The 16,841-nt window shown below is 44.0% G+C and overlaps 1 protein-coding gene across 1 annotated transcript in view; it reads left to right on the top strand.

Annotated features, from left to right (window-relative positions):
• The window catches only part of Tmem260 (transmembrane protein 260), a 68,234-nt gene that overhangs the window by 48,182 nt on the left and 3,211 nt on the right, over nt 1-16,841 (top strand). The window contains exons 11-15 of the mRNA XM_059273720.1: nt 2,965-3,136; nt 6,945-7,093; nt 10,195-10,371; nt 12,382-12,435; nt 14,930-15,020. Coding sequence (XP_059129703.1) covers nt 2,965-3,136; nt 6,945-7,093; nt 10,195-10,371; nt 12,382-12,435; nt 14,930-15,020 — 643 coding nt within the window. The remainder of the gene's footprint in view (nt 1-2,964; nt 3,137-6,944; nt 7,094-10,194; nt 10,372-12,381; nt 12,436-14,929; nt 15,021-16,841) is intronic.

Below are 16,841 nucleotides of genomic sequence, written 5' to 3'. Positions count from 1 at the left end.
GGGCCATTTGAACTTGTAGGCTTCCGTGTTTGCTTATTTATGCTGTGGAGGAGTCTGTATTGAACAAGTGTCCAGTGTCCACCAGAGCTGTCCTCCCAGCAGCCATCTTCCTTCTTTGTGCATTAGGGCCCTCTGCTGGCCACACTTGACATTGCATTCTGTCCCTCCCCCTGAGACTCCCTGGATGATGCTCCATGGATCTCGACAATGTGGGAAGCAGCCACAGTACTGGCATGGACACAGGCAGAGGGCCTGCCTTCCCTCCTTTCACAGTCTTCTGAGTTTGGGGCTCCCTGCTGGAGGGGTACAGCTGTGGGTATCGTGTACACCCTGGAACCTGGGAGTTCTCAGGCTCTACAGCAATGAGCAAAGATAGGGGACTCCAGATCTTCACCTCCCTGATCACCCCAGACTCGGAACTATCAAACTCCAGGGTAATTCTGTTGATGGGTTCCACCCCTGACACAACATGCCCCCTCCTCCCTCCCTCCCTCCCTCCCTCCCTTCCCCACCATTTCCCAGCCTGCGCCCTAGCCTCCTGCCACTCCCTCTTCCCTTCCAGTGTCTGTCTGTCCCTCCTTTTCTCCACGGCTACCTCTCGCCTTCTCTCACCCACAAGCTGTGGCAGGTCACATTAAGTCTCCTGACCTGTGGATGTTTCGTGACCTCCAGTTTACAGGGTAGCTCAGATTTTTAAGGTTGGATTCTCTGTCACAGTGCCCAGCCAGTGCCCTTTGAGTCATACAGTATGACAAAATGAGATTTTTCTTCTCCGCTGATCAGTTTGCTGGGAGAATTACTGTCTTACCAAAACCCCACACCTGGATTTGAGGCTCATGGGGGTTGTGGGCCTTCCTGCGGCAGGCTGCCCAGGTTGTGCTGGCTTACCTTTGGAAGTGCCTTGTGAGCCTCATCCCATCAGGGCGCTGAGTGGCCAGAACCATTCTGCTAGCTTTTGTGTGCTGCATATCTTTGCTTCTGCCCTTTGCCAGGACTTTCTTTGAAGGCTTCCAAAGCTCTTTCTCTGTTTCTGTCTTTGGGATAAAGTCTGGTTTTTGTTTTGTTTTGTTGTTTTATTCTGAATCTCCCCTTCAGCACCCTTCACAGAGGTAGCAGCCTCCAGTGTGCCATCTTATGCAATACGACGTTATGACCTCCCTTTAAATACTAAGTCTCTTTTTAATCCCAGGCTGAAGGCTGCATAAGGAAGCCTTCATCACCATTCCTTGTGAGATGGACTACACATCCCATCAGTGGTCCCAAGGAGAAATCTCTAAGTCCCATATGTTCCAACCTTGTGCAACCCAGTCTCAGTCTTGCATGTCCATCTTCTCCTGGTCTTTGAGGGATGTCCAGCTTCAGCAACAGTGATGTATACAGACTGGGCAGTTTGTCTGTTTTTCTTTTATTTGCCCCCAGAGAATGAAATAAATAGCAACTTTGCTGATGACAGATGTGAGCTATGACTAGCAAAGTAGAGGATCTTCCTGGTAGGAAACTGTAGCACGAATCTTAAAAGGGCTTATTGATAAAAGCAAACCAGGTATTGGGGTGAACACTGGAAGATCAGAGAAGCAGAACAAGCCACAGCTTCCTCACCTCGCCAATTCCTCAGCTGATCCTGTTTCCTCAGACTGGATGCCTCTCAGCTGAACTGTGCTGCTCATATACCTTTCTGCTTTCTGCCATCACTCCCTGGGATTAAAGGCTCACTTTTTGGGATTAAAGGCGTGAGTCACCGTGTCTGGCTGTTTCCGGTTTGGCCTTGAACTCACAGAGATCCAGACGGATCTCTGCCTTCAGAATGCTAGGATTAAAGGTGTGTGTGCCACCATTTTCTGGCCTCTGGCTGTTCTGTTCTCTGACCCCAGATAAGTTTATTAGGGTGCACAATATTTTGGGGAACACAATATCACCACAGGAAACAGTCACTGCTGTATGGATTGCAAGGACAGGGGCAGTGCTCTGGTCTAGAAGAGGTCTGCCTTGTGATATGAACCTAGTGGTTCAACTTAGCACCTCCTCAGCCCAGACAGTGGATGGCTAGAAAGACAGGAATCACAGAGAATGACATCGCTTGTTTTTGATTTTGTTATGCTTTGGTGCTTTTTCCTCTCACAGCCTTTTCTTCTTTTGTAGACTGTTCTCTGAACTCATTCACCTTTTCTTTGGCATTAGAAAGGCCACTTCTTTCTTGAGAAGAGGTGCACTGCAGTAGCTACCATTGGTAGATACCAGCTGAGGGGCTGCGGGCAGCTCAGCAAATGCAGTCCCTCCCTTCTCAGTGTTCCTGACCCCCAGGGAAAGGGCACCTCAGGAAGCTTGAAGGTGGAGGAAGGTGGGGGAAGCCTCAGTGCTGCACGTGCCCTAGTCACACAGGTGCATGTCAACTCCTGTCGGAAAGAGCAGATTTCCGCCTGTATTTCTGACTATTCCTTTGGAGGAGATGGAATTAAGATGAAATTACCTTCATTCTGCATGGTGCGAAACTACTTTGGTAACTGACATTGGAGTACTCGGGTGAAGAATCATGCATGAGACAGACTGTTTGCTTTTCCCGGACTTGTTTATAAACTGGCAGAAGGAATGCAGTGCGCCTTTCTTTCTCCTTTAGTTCACTCAGCACCTCTGACAAAGCCGAGATGATGCCAGAGAGGAGGCAGAGGCAGGCAGGTCTCTGAGCTTGAGGTCAGCCTGGTCTACAAATCCAGTTACAGAACAGCCAGGGCTACCCAGAGAAACCCTGTCTCAAAAAACACAGTAAAATAAATGAACAAAAAGCCGAGGGGATGACTGTTCTCCAGTGGTGTGCCCTCTCTAAGAGCGGCTGGTGGGATGCTCTGAAGCACTAAGTGTGGACGCCTGGGGAAGGGAGGGAAAGGCGAGCACAGAGAAGAAGCCAGGCCTGTTCAAGCTGTGCAAATGTGCTGCTGTTTTAATTTGCTGAAAAATCTTTTTATTTAGCATTTGTGACCAAAGAACCAATAATGTGATCGATCAGTTTGCACGAAATCTTCTGGACTCCATGCCTCGTGATGCAATCATCTTACTCAGGGGAGATTTGCCAGGGAATTCTCTCCGCTACTTGCATTACTGTGAGGGGCTGAGGCCAGATGTTTCCCTAGTGGATCAAGAAGTAAGTATAAGAAAAATATCCTCAGCAATATAGCAACCCTTAAACACATTCATGGTGGCGTATGCTGGTGACTTGAGTCCAAGATTTTGAAACGAGTCTGAGCAAATAGTATGATCCATTCACATAAACAGATAGATAAGCATTATTCTTTTAAAATATGATTGGGTAAACTTTTCATAATCATTCTTTTTGTGGTTTTTTATGGGAAGAGTAAATCATTTTTTGCTTTTCACAGGGTCTCACAGTATAGAACAGGTGGCCTGGAATTCTCTGTACTCCTTCCTTGGCCTCACGAGTGCTGGGATTATCAGTGGGCACCACCAGCTGTAATCATTCTTAGAATATCGGATATACCACAGTCCTGTTTATTTGGGATTAATTCATAACTTTTTTCTTCCTCATTTAAGCTGTTTTATCAATATGCTTCATCTTAGAGTCAAGAAATAGACTACATTTTTTATGTTTAGCCATTTCACCAAGGGGCTGACATTGCACACTGGCCTAACTATGAAAATTAAATTAATTGAATATAAAAAAATGTGGGCAAGTAAACATTTACATTGGAGATTATTAATTATAACGCTGCTATAGAATTTTCATAGAAACTATTGATCCTATGACAGAAATGTGTTAGGAGGAGCCTTGTAAGAACTGGGATGTCTGAGCAGAATAGGTGGTGGTTCACTTTTTAGGACCACTACTGGCTGCTCTTCCAAGGGATCCAGCCTGGATTCCCAAGACCTGTCTGTACAGCTCACAACCATCTATAACTCCAGGTCCATAGAATCCAATACCTGCTTCTGGTTTTTATGGGTACCAGACATGTACATGGTACAGGCATACATGCAGGCGAAATACACATACACATAAAATTAAGTTTAAAAAAAGAAGGTAATTACTTTTTTTAAAAAAAGTGCTATTAAAACAGTTTTCCTGGACTGGGAGTGTAGCTGAGTTGGTAGAGAGCTTGCCTAGCTCACACAGATACCCTGAGCACCACATTATTGGAAGTGTACACCTGTAATCCCAGCACTTAGGAGGAAAAGCTGGAAGATCGGAAGTTAAAGGTCATCCTTAGCTACTCAGAGAGGTCAGGGCCAGCCTCATGTACACAAGACTATGTCTCAAAAGAAACATACAAATTACAAAACAAAGTAAATTTCTGAAACTGAAAAACTATACTTAATTATAAGATTTATTATCTTAATCATGATGCCAAAAAGAGAGCAAATCTAGTTTTTGAGTAGTCCTTAGGGAAGAGAGAAACCCTGGATGGTGAAGGAGTAATGTGACTTGTCCAGCTGAGCAAGCCATCTGGCTCTTTTAGTAAATGATGGGAACCTCAAGAAAATAGGTTTGCAGTTGCCTGGTGTGGGGATTTCGCACATTGTGCATATGAGCAGTTTGCTCAGGTGTGAGCTATACAGACAGGCAGACTTGAGCGTCAGTTCCACTTCTGAGAACTAGGTCTGTGTTGATAACTTGGCTCTGTGAGAAAACACTGACTAAAACCAAGTTGGGAGAGGAAAGGATTTGTTTGGCTTACAGGTTATAGTCCATCAGAGCAAGGGAAGCCAGGACACAGCCTCAAGGCAGGAGCTCAAGCAGAGATCACTAGGAGCACAGCTTACTGGCTTGCTCTCCATGGCTTGCTCATTGCCTGCTTCTACCACTCAGGACCACCTGCCCAGGACTGGTACCACCCATAGTGGGTTGGGCCTTCCCACATCAATCATTAATCAAGGAGATGCAGCACAGATGTGTTCACAGGCCAACCTGATGATGGAAGCAATTCTCCTTTGCGAGTCCCTCCCAGGTGACTCTAGTTTGTGTCCAGTTGTCAAAAATTAACCAGCACAGACACCTAGTTTCAACCTCACACCCTTAAACAAAGCAGGATGCTTCTTGCCCTGCTGGCATAGTTCTCAGTTGAGAGTAACACATTTTTCAGAGCTTCCAAAGACTTCATAATGCCCACTCCTAAAACACTCACTAGCAAAGGGGAGTCACTAGGCCTGAGCACATTGCTGCCTGAGAGAGTTGATTGTAATAAAGAGTGTGTTTGTAAAAAAAAAAAAAAAAAAAAAAAAAAGACGACAGTAGCTGTTGCTGGGCCAACAATGGTACCTGATAGAATTATAGTAAGGCTATCATAAGAATTAACTGAGAAATATTAAGTTCATAGCATATTACTCTATTGATGTGAATGTCCCAAGTATTGAAACTATTGGGTAATAAAATATTTGAGTTGTATAATATATGCATTTAAAATTAATTTGTCATTTGTTAATTGAATGGCTTATACAAGGTAAGTAAGATATGAGCACAATTGCCTAGATGATCATATTCAAGATGTAAATAGGAGTCTTTTCTATGAAATACAGAATTAAGTATGTAATTAAGAAAAGTGATTTTTTTTATTATTATTTTAATGAAAAGACATGTGAATCTAGTTGTGGTGACACATACCTGTAATCTCAGTCAGTTCTCAGGAGCCACCAGCAGGAGGATCAAGAGTGTAGTTGGAAGGTTTCTCTAGTCCTGCAGCCACTTACAAAATAATCACTCAGAGGCTTAATATTATTTACAAACTGTATGGCCTATGTCAGGCCTCTAGCTAGCTCTTACATCTTAAATTGACCCATTTCTATTAATCTATGTTTTGCCACATGTTCCGTGGCTTACTGGTCTGCTGGCATGTTGTTCCTTGGGCTGCAGGCTGGCATCTCCCCAGACTCCGCCTTTCTCTTTCCTGTCTCTCTCCTTGGATTTCCTGCCTGCCTCTAAGCTGCCTTGCCATAGGCTAAAGCAGGTTATTTATTAACCAATGGGAACAACATATATTCACAGCATACAGAAAGACATCCCCCAGCAGAAGAGTTTGAAGCCATCTGAGCAATGATGGCACATACCTTTAATCCCAGCATTTGGGAGGCAGAGACAGAAGATCTCTGTGAGTTCAAGGCCAGCCTGATCTACAAAGTGAATTCTAAACCAGCCAGAGTGACATAGTAAGACCGTCTCAACAAAAAGAAACAAAACAAAAATTTGAAGCTAGCCTATGTCACCAGTGAGATTATCTTTGTAATTAAAGACACTGCCTCAAAAATCAAAACAAAGTAAAAAATGTTTAAGAATATGTGATTAATTGGGGACTACTAATAAATTCAGATTATTTAGCCAAAAAGGTTTTCAGCTTTGAGGCCTAGGTTATTATATAATTGAGCTTCTCAAGGGCGGAGATTATATCTTATTCATCATAAGTGAGCAACACTAAGAAGATAAGAATGTAGTAATGATACATTTGTGTATTTTGTCTAGGTTATTTGGTCTGTCCATCAAAGACATTTCAACTACAACTAAAATAATTGGAGCACCGTTGTGTGCTATGCAGTGTGCTAGGTGCACAGAGATGAAAAGATACAGTACCTTCCCTCTGGGAGCTCAGGCTAGTGAGGAGTAGGCCTAGAACTATACCAGAGGTAGGTACAGAGGCTGGGGAGGGGGAGGGCTCCCGAGGGCTGTGTCTTTGCTGGTTCTGAGAATTGAGTTCCATTCGCTTAAGACTGGGGATCATCATCCGGGAGTTGGCACATGCATGGAGTTGAAGTAGAGTCAGGGTAGTGGTCATCTCTTCAGACATGAAACCTGAGAATTAAGTCATTCTTAAGGCACAGCAGTGCCACATTCCTCAGTTTGCCAGAAAGTATTTTTCCCAATTATTTAATTAGAACCTGTCCTTGGCTGTCGGTGGACCTGAAACTTTGCACATGAGCTGAGATGTGGCTCCCTGTGATCTTTCTGACAGATGATGACTTATGAGTGGTATTTACCCAAGATGGCAAGGCACCTACCAGGAGTGCACTTTCCTGGGGACCGGTGGAACCCTGTGGAAGGAGTCTTACCTAGTGGGATGGTCACATTCAATCTTCATCACTTCCTTGAAATGAATAAACAGTAAGCATTCTTTTCATATTACAGCTTTTCTAAAATTGTTTCTGAAGCAGCTGTGCCTCATCCAAATGACCAATTTTCTACCTATTTCCCCGTCACCGGTGAGATTATCTTTGTAATTAAATTGAATATCTGTGCATAAATGAGGCCAGGCAGAAATAAATGTTATTGTTCTGGGTAAAAGAAAAATAAAGACAGATTAGCAAGAACAGCAAATAAGATCTTAGCACAATTCTGAGAAATTGGAGATGTGCCTGCCTACTTGAAATCATTGCAGGTGGATCGCAAGCAATTACGGTTACCTCCTGATCAGCACTGTGGCCCCCTTTTAAGTGTAAAGCATTTTTTTCCAGGAATAATCACTGTATAAAAATAGCTTAGGCATTTTTATAAAGGATAAAACATTTTTATAAATAAGAACAACACCTACAGTTTATGCTAGCTGAGGATAAAATAAGAGAATTGTGAATTCTGTACTTGAGAACATGAAATGATTTGCAGTTAAGGTCAAGAACAAGTGAGTCCTCAGTAGTGAGTCCTGAGCATTGCTTCTGTCTGAGATGCTTGGGACTGTCCCCAGCTTGAAAAAGAGGCATTGATTTCATGGTTTGTTTTTTTGGGTTTTTTTTTTTTTTCTTGTGAAGAGGACTTAAAAAATTTTTTTTTTTTATAAATTCCAATGTCAACCTATTCATTGGTAGGGAAACAAAATGCAGTTTTTCAGTGTGCTGCTGAGCCTTTCCTCAGTGGCTCGTGAGTGATCGAAAGGGAATGGGTACAAATGTGCTGTGAGAAGAGCATTCAATTATGATATTCCGAAGTAAGACACAACAAGCCAATAGCATCCCCAAACTGGCATTTTTTGTGAGTTTCATTTAATTCTGCTTCAAAAATTTCCAAATATTTGCTCTGTTATAGCTTGTGTTAGGTCCTGGCAATAAAAAGAGACGTGAGGATCAGGTCCAAATCCCAGTGGACCATGGTCTAGCTGGCCGTTTAAAGTGATGTGAATATAACCAGCCAGAGTGTGGGAAGTTCTTCACTAGCAAGTGGGAAACATGCCGTAAGTGCCTACTGAGTAGATTTTTTGACTACCTAAGCTAAGCATCCTGGGAACATAGACAAGAAGCCATTAATTTTGCCTGTGGGTGTTCACTCAGCATTTGTTAAGAAATGAAAGTTGGGATTGGAGAGAGAGCTCAGCAGTGAAGAGGACTTACCTGCTGCTCTTCTAGAGGACCTAGAAGACCTAGTTCAGTTTCCCATTCCCAGTTTACAGTAGCTTCCAATAACTCCAGGTCCAAGGGATCCAAGCCCTCTTCTGGCTCACAGGCCCCCTTACACACAGGAGCATACACACACAATATACACATAGAAAGAAAAGAAATGACAGTCTAACGTGACCCGAGAACAATATTGTAGGAATGTCACAACTCCCTGGGAATGAGACACTACAGAAAAGCTGTCAAGGGTACCGTGGTCCTGCTGTTGTCGTTTTGATAACTGGCTTTGAACTCTGGTTGTTTTTAGCAAAGTTACTTATTTACATACACTGTACATGTAACCACACATATGGTATATTTTGTAGAGAGGATAATCCAGCTTCTTTTACCTCACATATCATAAACGTTTTCTGTGTAGTCAGTCTCATAAACTCACAAGATGAAATTCACAGATAATAGATTCGGTTTCAAAACAGAATTTTGTTGTAGGTAAGTGCTTGAGAGAGAAAGCAAGCAGAGGTCCTGTGTACAAGAGCAGTCTCAGGCAAGGGCTGTCCCTGGGTGTCCTGCTCTAAGGGCTGCTAAAGCTTTGTCATGTGGAGGCATTGGGTGGGGAGAGCTGGTCAGTCCAGTTGTCCTACCCACAGGTGTTCGTGCACTTCTCCATCCTGGGGTCTGAACTGGAGTGTGGGCACACCTAAGGGATCTGATTCCTCACGGCATCCAGGCAGCTGTGTTCGTTAGGTTGCTATGTAAAAGGAGAGAGATTAAAACAAACAGAAACACACACCAGGGCCCTTAAACGTTTTTGGTATTCTTGTCCTCTGGCCAGGATAGAAGTGCCAGTAAAACCAAGGATGTTTCTGGCTTCTGTTTTGGAGTCCCCATCTCTGGCCAGTTTTTCGCTTTTCACATCACTAGCCAGGGGAACTGGTTGTGTCCTCCTCATCAGGGCCCTCAGATGGCCGCTGTGGGGTTCCTCCCAGAGCCTGGCTGAGTGCCCTGGGAGCACTGCATCTTCCCAAGAGTGACTGTGTCACTGGAGGCTGAGCTTCCTTCACCAGCCTAGGACCAGGCAGATGAGAAGACACAGGGAGCTAAATAACTTCCCAAATCATGGAGTAGTAAGTGTGAAGGGAAAATATGAAGTCTAAGCTGACAAATTGTCTTCTTTCAAAGTTATCCAAGTCATTTACTTTCCAGTAACTTCTAATACTCTGCTCTGTTTCCCCTTTCTACTAAACAACCTCAAATAGGAAGAGAACCACTGTTAAAGCCATTTCTGTTTCTAACTTTTGTAGGCTCTAAGGTTCCTAACACTTATTCAAATCTGATTAATTTAATTCCAGCCAGTATTTATTATGTGTTAACCTCATGCTGTGCGGCATTCAAAGTTAATGCGGGGACAGAGGGCCTATCCTCAGGATGTTCTAGGCTTCTCAGGGAGACTTACAAATGCAAATAATAAGCATAGAAATGACAAAAGAGATAATAAAGCACAATGGACGTGTGGGGAATGGGGAGACTTAGAATTCTACCTGTAAAATAAGAAGGGATCGCAAAGAAAGCGTTTTGTTTACATGTGACACAATGCCATGCCAGTGTTCCTGGTGATAAGGTCCCCGTTTTAGAATGAGAGGCAGGAAGATTTTTCTCACCGGTTTCTGTTTGTTGCTTCCTGCAGTTTTCTGTTTTGTCTTGTTTTACAGTAAATAAATTTCTTGCACTATACCTGGGAAAGATTTAAATAAACCAACATGCTCACAAATGGCATGTTCGCAAATGGCGTATAAATAACTAAGGCTTATGGAGGCCAAAATGACCTTCTGTGAACTAAAGAAATGTGACATTTTGAATTGTATGCTTTTCTGTTTTGGGTAGAAGAGAAACATTTGTTTGCATAGGAATTCATGAAGGTGACCCAACTTGGAAAATGAACTATTCACTTTGGCCATGGGGATCTTGTGACAAGTTGGTTCCTTCAAGGACTGTGTTCAACCCCGAAGAGTGGATTAAACGCACACGAAGTCTTTATAACTGGACTGAAGAATACGGAAGGTATGAGCAGCAGGTGTGTTTTTAGGCAAATACCAGTTGTGTGTGTCTAAAAGCAAAAATGGCTACATTTTGAGATACCTTGTCTGTTGTTTTGGGGTTTTGAGACAAGTTCTTACTATTCAGGCTGGCCTCAAACTCAGGTTCCTCCTGCATCAGCCTTCCTAGTGCTGGGGTCACAGGCCTGTCCCCTGCCTCAGCCTCCAGTGCTGGGGTCACAGGCCTGCCCCACCACACTTGGCTCTTGAGATGCCTTTTAATTTTTTGTTGAGTTTTTTTATATCATTTTCTGCCCACAAAAGATCATCAAACATCAACAGAAAGAGATGGTTTCTTTCTTCTCCTGTCTAGGAGATCAGAGGGAAGGAGACTTTGGGGGAGTGGGTTCCCTAAGAGTTCGGTATGTGGTAACCTCTGCTTTCAGGCCATGACACTGTAGTTTGCTCTGAGTGGAGGCACTTGTGAGCTGTGGGTAAGCTCTAGGAAGCACTCTGTTGCCCAGGATGATTCCTTAGGTGTGAACTTGCTATGTTCCTTCTGCAAGAATGCAGACACAGTTTAGCATGTAGCTGAGTGATACAGCACTTTCCTAGCGTGCGGCTGGAGTGGGGAATTCAATCCCCAGCACAAAAACAAAAGACAAGTCGACAAGTTCTGTAAGGCAGGCGGAGCTGGAGAACCTTTTTCTGTGGCTCTCATCAACCTTGTTAACATTGCTTAGGATATTGTTAACTCTTCTTGAGCATCTCTGCATAAAGTTTACCTTACCTATGGAAAATAAGTCCATCGAGACAGATTGCCCCGTTATCTGTTTTTTTAATTCTGAGTTATTGAGCTGGAGAAATGACTCATGGGTTAAGAGTCTGTACCACTCTGGCAGAAGACCCAACTCGGTTCCCAGCACCCACGAACGGTGGCTTCATAACGACCTGTAACTCCAGCTCCAGGGGATCCAACATTCTCTTCCGGCTTCCACAGCCATCTGCGCTCACGTACAACACACCCCACACACAGTTAAATAAAAATATTTTTAAATTAATGGATTGTTTCACATCAGATAGCCTAGTGTTTATAATTTAGGCACAAGAGGAAAAATCATATTAACAAGTGCTATGAAAGTTTTTTGAGACAGTATGAGCTAACAGCACATTGTTATATGATTCATAAGAAAAGTTTAAAAAAAAAATGGTCTGCTGGATATGGTAGTGCATGCCTCAGATACTCGCACTCAGGAGGCTTAAGTCAGAAGGATTGTGAGTTTAAGACCATCCTGATAGACATGGTGAAAATTACATTTTCTTCAGAGAGCTGATGAAAAATACATGTACATATTGTTCCTTAGCTCCATTCTATTTAAACAGATACATAATTAGAAATTTTAATTATAAATTTATCTTAATTTTTATTATAAATTTTTAATTATAAAATTCTGGGCAGGGCGGTGGTGATGCACACCTTTAATCCCAGCACTCGGGAGGCAGAGGCAGGCGGATCTCTGTGAGTTCAAGGCCAGCCTGGGCTACCAAGTGAGTTCCAGGAAAGGTGCAAAGGGAGCAAAGATACGTAGAGAAACCTTGTCTTGAAAAAACAAACAAACAAACAAACAAACAAACAAATAAATAAATAAATAAATAAATAAATAAATAAATAAATAAATTCTGGCTAGCAGTTGTTTGTCCAGAATTCTTCAAGCAGCCCATAGCCCAGCAGGATTTAGTGAAGCTTCTCTTCACATGTGCTCTTGGCTGTGTCCTAGTGTGACCTGTGCCTCACTGTGTCCCCTCATAGGCTCGGGGACGGCTGCCCAACGCCTGTGCCTCTTCCCTCTGTTCTCTGCTCTCTTGAGGTCCGATTAAGAGTTAGTAAATGCACCTACTTAAATGCAAAACTTTCTGGTGTACTCACTATCAATACGTCAAGGGCCAGCCTGTTTCAGTGGCCTTAGAAGATCATAAAACAGACATTGGGCATCATAATGTAATGTGGCTGATACTGTTTCTCTTGTAATTACAGATTTGATCCATCTTCTTGGGAATCGGTGGCTAATGAGGAGATGTGGCAAGCAAGGTGACTGATCTGCCACATTTTAGCATTTGTCAGCTGTTTTTAACATAGCAAAGAAATAGCCCATGGCACTTTTCATTCTGGGAATATAGACAAGTGGAAATAAAAATGACTTAAGGGCAGCTGTCTTGTTCAGGACATTGTATTGTTATGTGTGCATAATCTCATCTCATCTTCATAACCCGTGAGGCTCTGTTATCTCCATTTTATAGAAGAGTGAGGTAGATGGATTTCTGAGGGCACTTAATGACAGTGACGGAATCCGAAGCTCAATATAGCCCTAAGGCACTCCTCACTCCATACTTCTGCTCCGGCCAAGCCAGTGGAAGGAGGAGAGACTGGGCGGAAGTGAGCCTTAAAGCCCTGTCTCTATGTGCCATGCCAGTCTGTTGTTAAAGCATCAGTTAACACTTACCAGAGGCCAGGCCCTGTGCCTGGCCAGAAGCTACACATGAGTACAACCCAGTTCCTGCCCTCACAGGGCACAGCCTGTTGCGGGAGACTTTGTGAAGATATTATCCCTTACTGTGAGGGATGCTATAGCTTCCTGTTGTTCAGAGAGAGGGGCCAGACTGCTCCATATGGATCACTTCTTAGTGAAACGACTGCTTCTCTTGGTCCCTGTCATTATTTTTAAATAATCAACCAATGGGGGCTGCAAGATGGCTGGCTGAGCAGGTAAAGGCACTTGTCAAGCCTGGTGACCTGAGCTTTATCCTTGGAATCCACAGGTTGGAAAGAGAACTGACTTCTATCAATTGTCCTCTGATCAGCACATTAGAGATAGGACATGCAGGTTCACACAGACAAAAGATAAATCAATGTCAAAAATTCAAATCAACTCACACTAGTAAACTTTGGTCAAAACATCAGTACAAAAGTCCTAAGCAATACAGAAAGGTGTCCCTCATGCCTAGGGAGTTCATCCTTCTGCAAAAATACACTGATGCCCAGTCTATTCCAGAGATTACGTTCTGACAATTGAGTTATGGTATAGAGCATTTACATATGTTTAAAGATTTATTAAGAATTATATGGGGCTGGAGAGATGGCTCAATGGTTTAGAGCACTTACTGCTCTTCCAGAGGACCTGGGTTCAATTCCCAGCACCTACATGGCTGTTCATGTCTGTCTGTAACTCCAGTTTCAAGGGCCCTGACATCATCACCCAGACATACATGCAGGCAAAACACCAATACACATAAAATTTTAAACTAAATAAATTAAAAAAAAAAAATTACAAAGAAACACAGCTGTCAGGCAGTGGTGGTGCATGCCTTTAATCCCAGCACTTGGGAGGCAGAGGCACTTGGATCTCTTTGAGTTCAAGGCCAACCTGGTCTATAAAGAGTTAGTTCCAGGACAGCTAGAACTGTTACACAGAGAAACACTGTCTCAGGGAAAAAAAGGAAAAGAAATACAGTTCCTTGGGCCAGCAAAACGACTCAGGAGGTAAAAGTGTATCAATGTGAGTTTGATCCTCACTACTTATGTGGAAGAAAGAGAAAACTGATTGCTGCACGTTGTCCTTTGACCTCTATATTTACAGTGTAGCACCTAGAGCCCTGTGCCCTACCACCACATGCACACAAAATAAATAAAATGTTTTTTAAATAGAGAAATATAACTCCACTATAATCATTACAAAATAGCTGTTTGTGCCAGCATGTTTTTGAAGAAGTTAAAAAATGGCCTAAAGCTGCCAGTCTAGTTCCAGGGACAAACACCTGCTTTAAAAACCGGATCAAAGCTCCACTGCACAATTGTTCATTGTGATTGACTGTGGGAAAGCTGGGAGACAGTCACATAAAAGAAGAAAGCAGGTCATTATTTAGGCAGGTATTGATTTAATTAGTGTGCTGTACACAATTTGGATGTTTGTGTGCTCAAAGAATCCAGACCCTTTTGAGCCTGGGCACATGACCCAAGCTGCTGGGATGGGCACCTTCAGGGATGCGCTGACAAACCCAGGTCTCCCTGTCCCTGACTACTCTTCCATACAGTGGGGCACATCTGTAGGGACCATATAGTGATGATAGGACCCTTTTCCCCAAAAGCGTCAGTGGTGAGTGTGAGCACTGTGCCTTGGGAGGCTTTGGTGGTGAGTGTGAGCACTGTGCCTTGGGAGGCTTTGGTGTTGAGTGTGAGCACTGTGCCTTGGGGGGCTTTGGTGTTGAGTGTGAGCACTGTGCCTTGGGGGGCTTTGGTGTTGAGTGTGAGCACTGTGCCTTGGGGGGCTTGGTGTTGAGTGTGAGCACTGTGCCTTGGGGGGCTTGGTGTTGAGTGTGAGCACTCTGCCTTGGGGGGCTTTGTTGGTGAGTGTGAGTGCTGTGCCTTGGGGGGCTTTGGTGGTGAGTATGAGTACTGTGCCTCGGAGGGCCTTGGATTGCTGTTGGTTCAGAGTAAATTTCCATGCACACAGGAGAATGAAGAATGCACAAAAAAGGAGTTTGTGCTGTGGTATGATTCTAACGTGAGTTCTTCCTCCAACCCTCAGGATGAAAACACCGTTCTTCATCTTTAACTTGGCAGAGACTGCCACGGTGCCTCCAGACGTGAAAGCACAGCTCTACACTCATGCATATAAAGTATGTTTCAGTTTTGCTGAAGGGCATCTACTGGGAGGTGGAAGTGACTGGAGTGGAGACAGGGTGTACAACAGAAGTTTTTTTCTCTGCTCTCCAGCTGATCTGGAGCATTATAAAGTAGCACAGATGGGAAAAAAAACTCAATTTCAATTGTATCATAAGCAGTGTTTAAGGTAAAGGGTCATGGTAATCAAAATAACATCCCCATCCCACAGTGCCTGTACCACTGTCTTCTGTGGCAAAAGGCACTCTGTTGATATGGTTGAGTTAAAGGACGTGAGATCAAGCTTATCCTGGATTAGCCAACTGGGTCCAATATGATCCTAGGGGCCTTATGAAAGACACACGAGAGAGAGAGAGAGAGAGATTTGGGAATGGTATCCACTGGCCATGGAGATGGAGAAAGGGCTGTTACAGGTACAGACGATTCTGGAAGCTAGAAAGGGAAGGAACAAATTGTGCAGAGTGCAGGAGTACAGTGCGGCTGATGTCTCGGCTTCTTCGACAGTGAGCCTGTCTTGCTTTTAGCCAGTGTCTGTGGTTCTTCGTTGCAGCACCGAGAGGAAACTGACATAATGGCTTTACTAAAACTGTCATGTCACCCTCAGTGCAAAATCCTGCCTGCTCGTGAAATGATCGCCATGGCTGGTAGAGGAGTCCTGAGGACAGAGAAAGGCCACAGAAAGAGTCTGTCTCCTGACTAGCCTTAGGAAGCCCAACACCTTCCGAAGGCAAAGCTACACTCTCCTCAGGAAAGGCACACACACTGAGAGGCTTTTGGTGCACTGTTTTGACAAGGCTCTGGTTTCCTGTGACTTTTAACACAGGCCTCTGCTAACACTACAGACTTAGCCAGTTGGCCGTGGAAACAAATATCCTGGTAAGGGCCTGTGCACACAGAGCTCAGGCCCTTCCTATGTGAGCAGCCAAGTTCCCTTCTCTCTGGACTGCTGTGGTTCTCCTCAGCCAACACATTTGCTTGCTGCTGACTTAAAGCAGCATAGTGTCCAATTGGCGTGACTTATTTGCTGCTTAATTTTGAACATTAGCTCACTTTTATTCATTCTTCACTCACAGCATTTATTGAACACCTGCTCAATACTGCATATTATGTTAGATATGGTCTTGTCTCTGCTGTCACAAAGGTGGCAGGTTGCAGCAAGGATGTTGAGGATGAGCCACTCCACAGTCCCAGATCAGTCTTATATGTGCTGACAGTCGTGCAATGCATAGGACCCAGAGATCTGAGCCTGAGTGCTGGGAAGAGGTGCCATGCTGGAATACCAGGATGAGCCAGCCAGATAGATGGTAGAAAGGGACGGGAGGGAGGCTGGTCCAAAAGGAGGTAGCCCCAGGAGCAAAGGCAGAGTCCTCCAGGGCACCCCACTCAAGGGCAGTGAGGGAGTCGATTTTTGAAGGCAGCATGTAGAGTTCTGTCTGGCAGCTAAGAGGGTCAGAGTCTAAGCTCACTCCAACGTAAATGTCAGCTGGGAGTCACCAATGTGAAGGGAAACTGTTCTGAGAAGAAGTTGAAGACAGATGGGGTTTTTAAATCTCCAAGGGACAGTCACAGGCTGTAGAGTTCTTGACAAGGACGCTGTTTTAGTGGGCATTCATTTGGCTGCTTTGGAGGAGATGGGAAAAGATCATTAACTGGTCTCTGTCCACTACATGATATTGTGAACACAGCCCTACTTCAAAAGCACTGTCTGGTCTGTCTTCAGTCGGCAGGGACACTACTAGTTACCCAGTGCTTAACGGGACGGTGAAATTCCTAAAGAAGGAAGCATCACGTCCGTTGTGCAGACTAGTCTCCACTTA

Source organism: Peromyscus eremicus, chromosome 9 (assembly GCF_949786415.1).
Source record: "Peromyscus eremicus chromosome 9, PerEre_H2_v1, whole genome shotgun sequence".
NCBI lineage: Eukaryota > Metazoa > Chordata > Mammalia > Rodentia > Cricetidae > Peromyscus > Peromyscus eremicus.
This window is presented reverse-complemented; position numbering and strand designations above follow the sequence as displayed.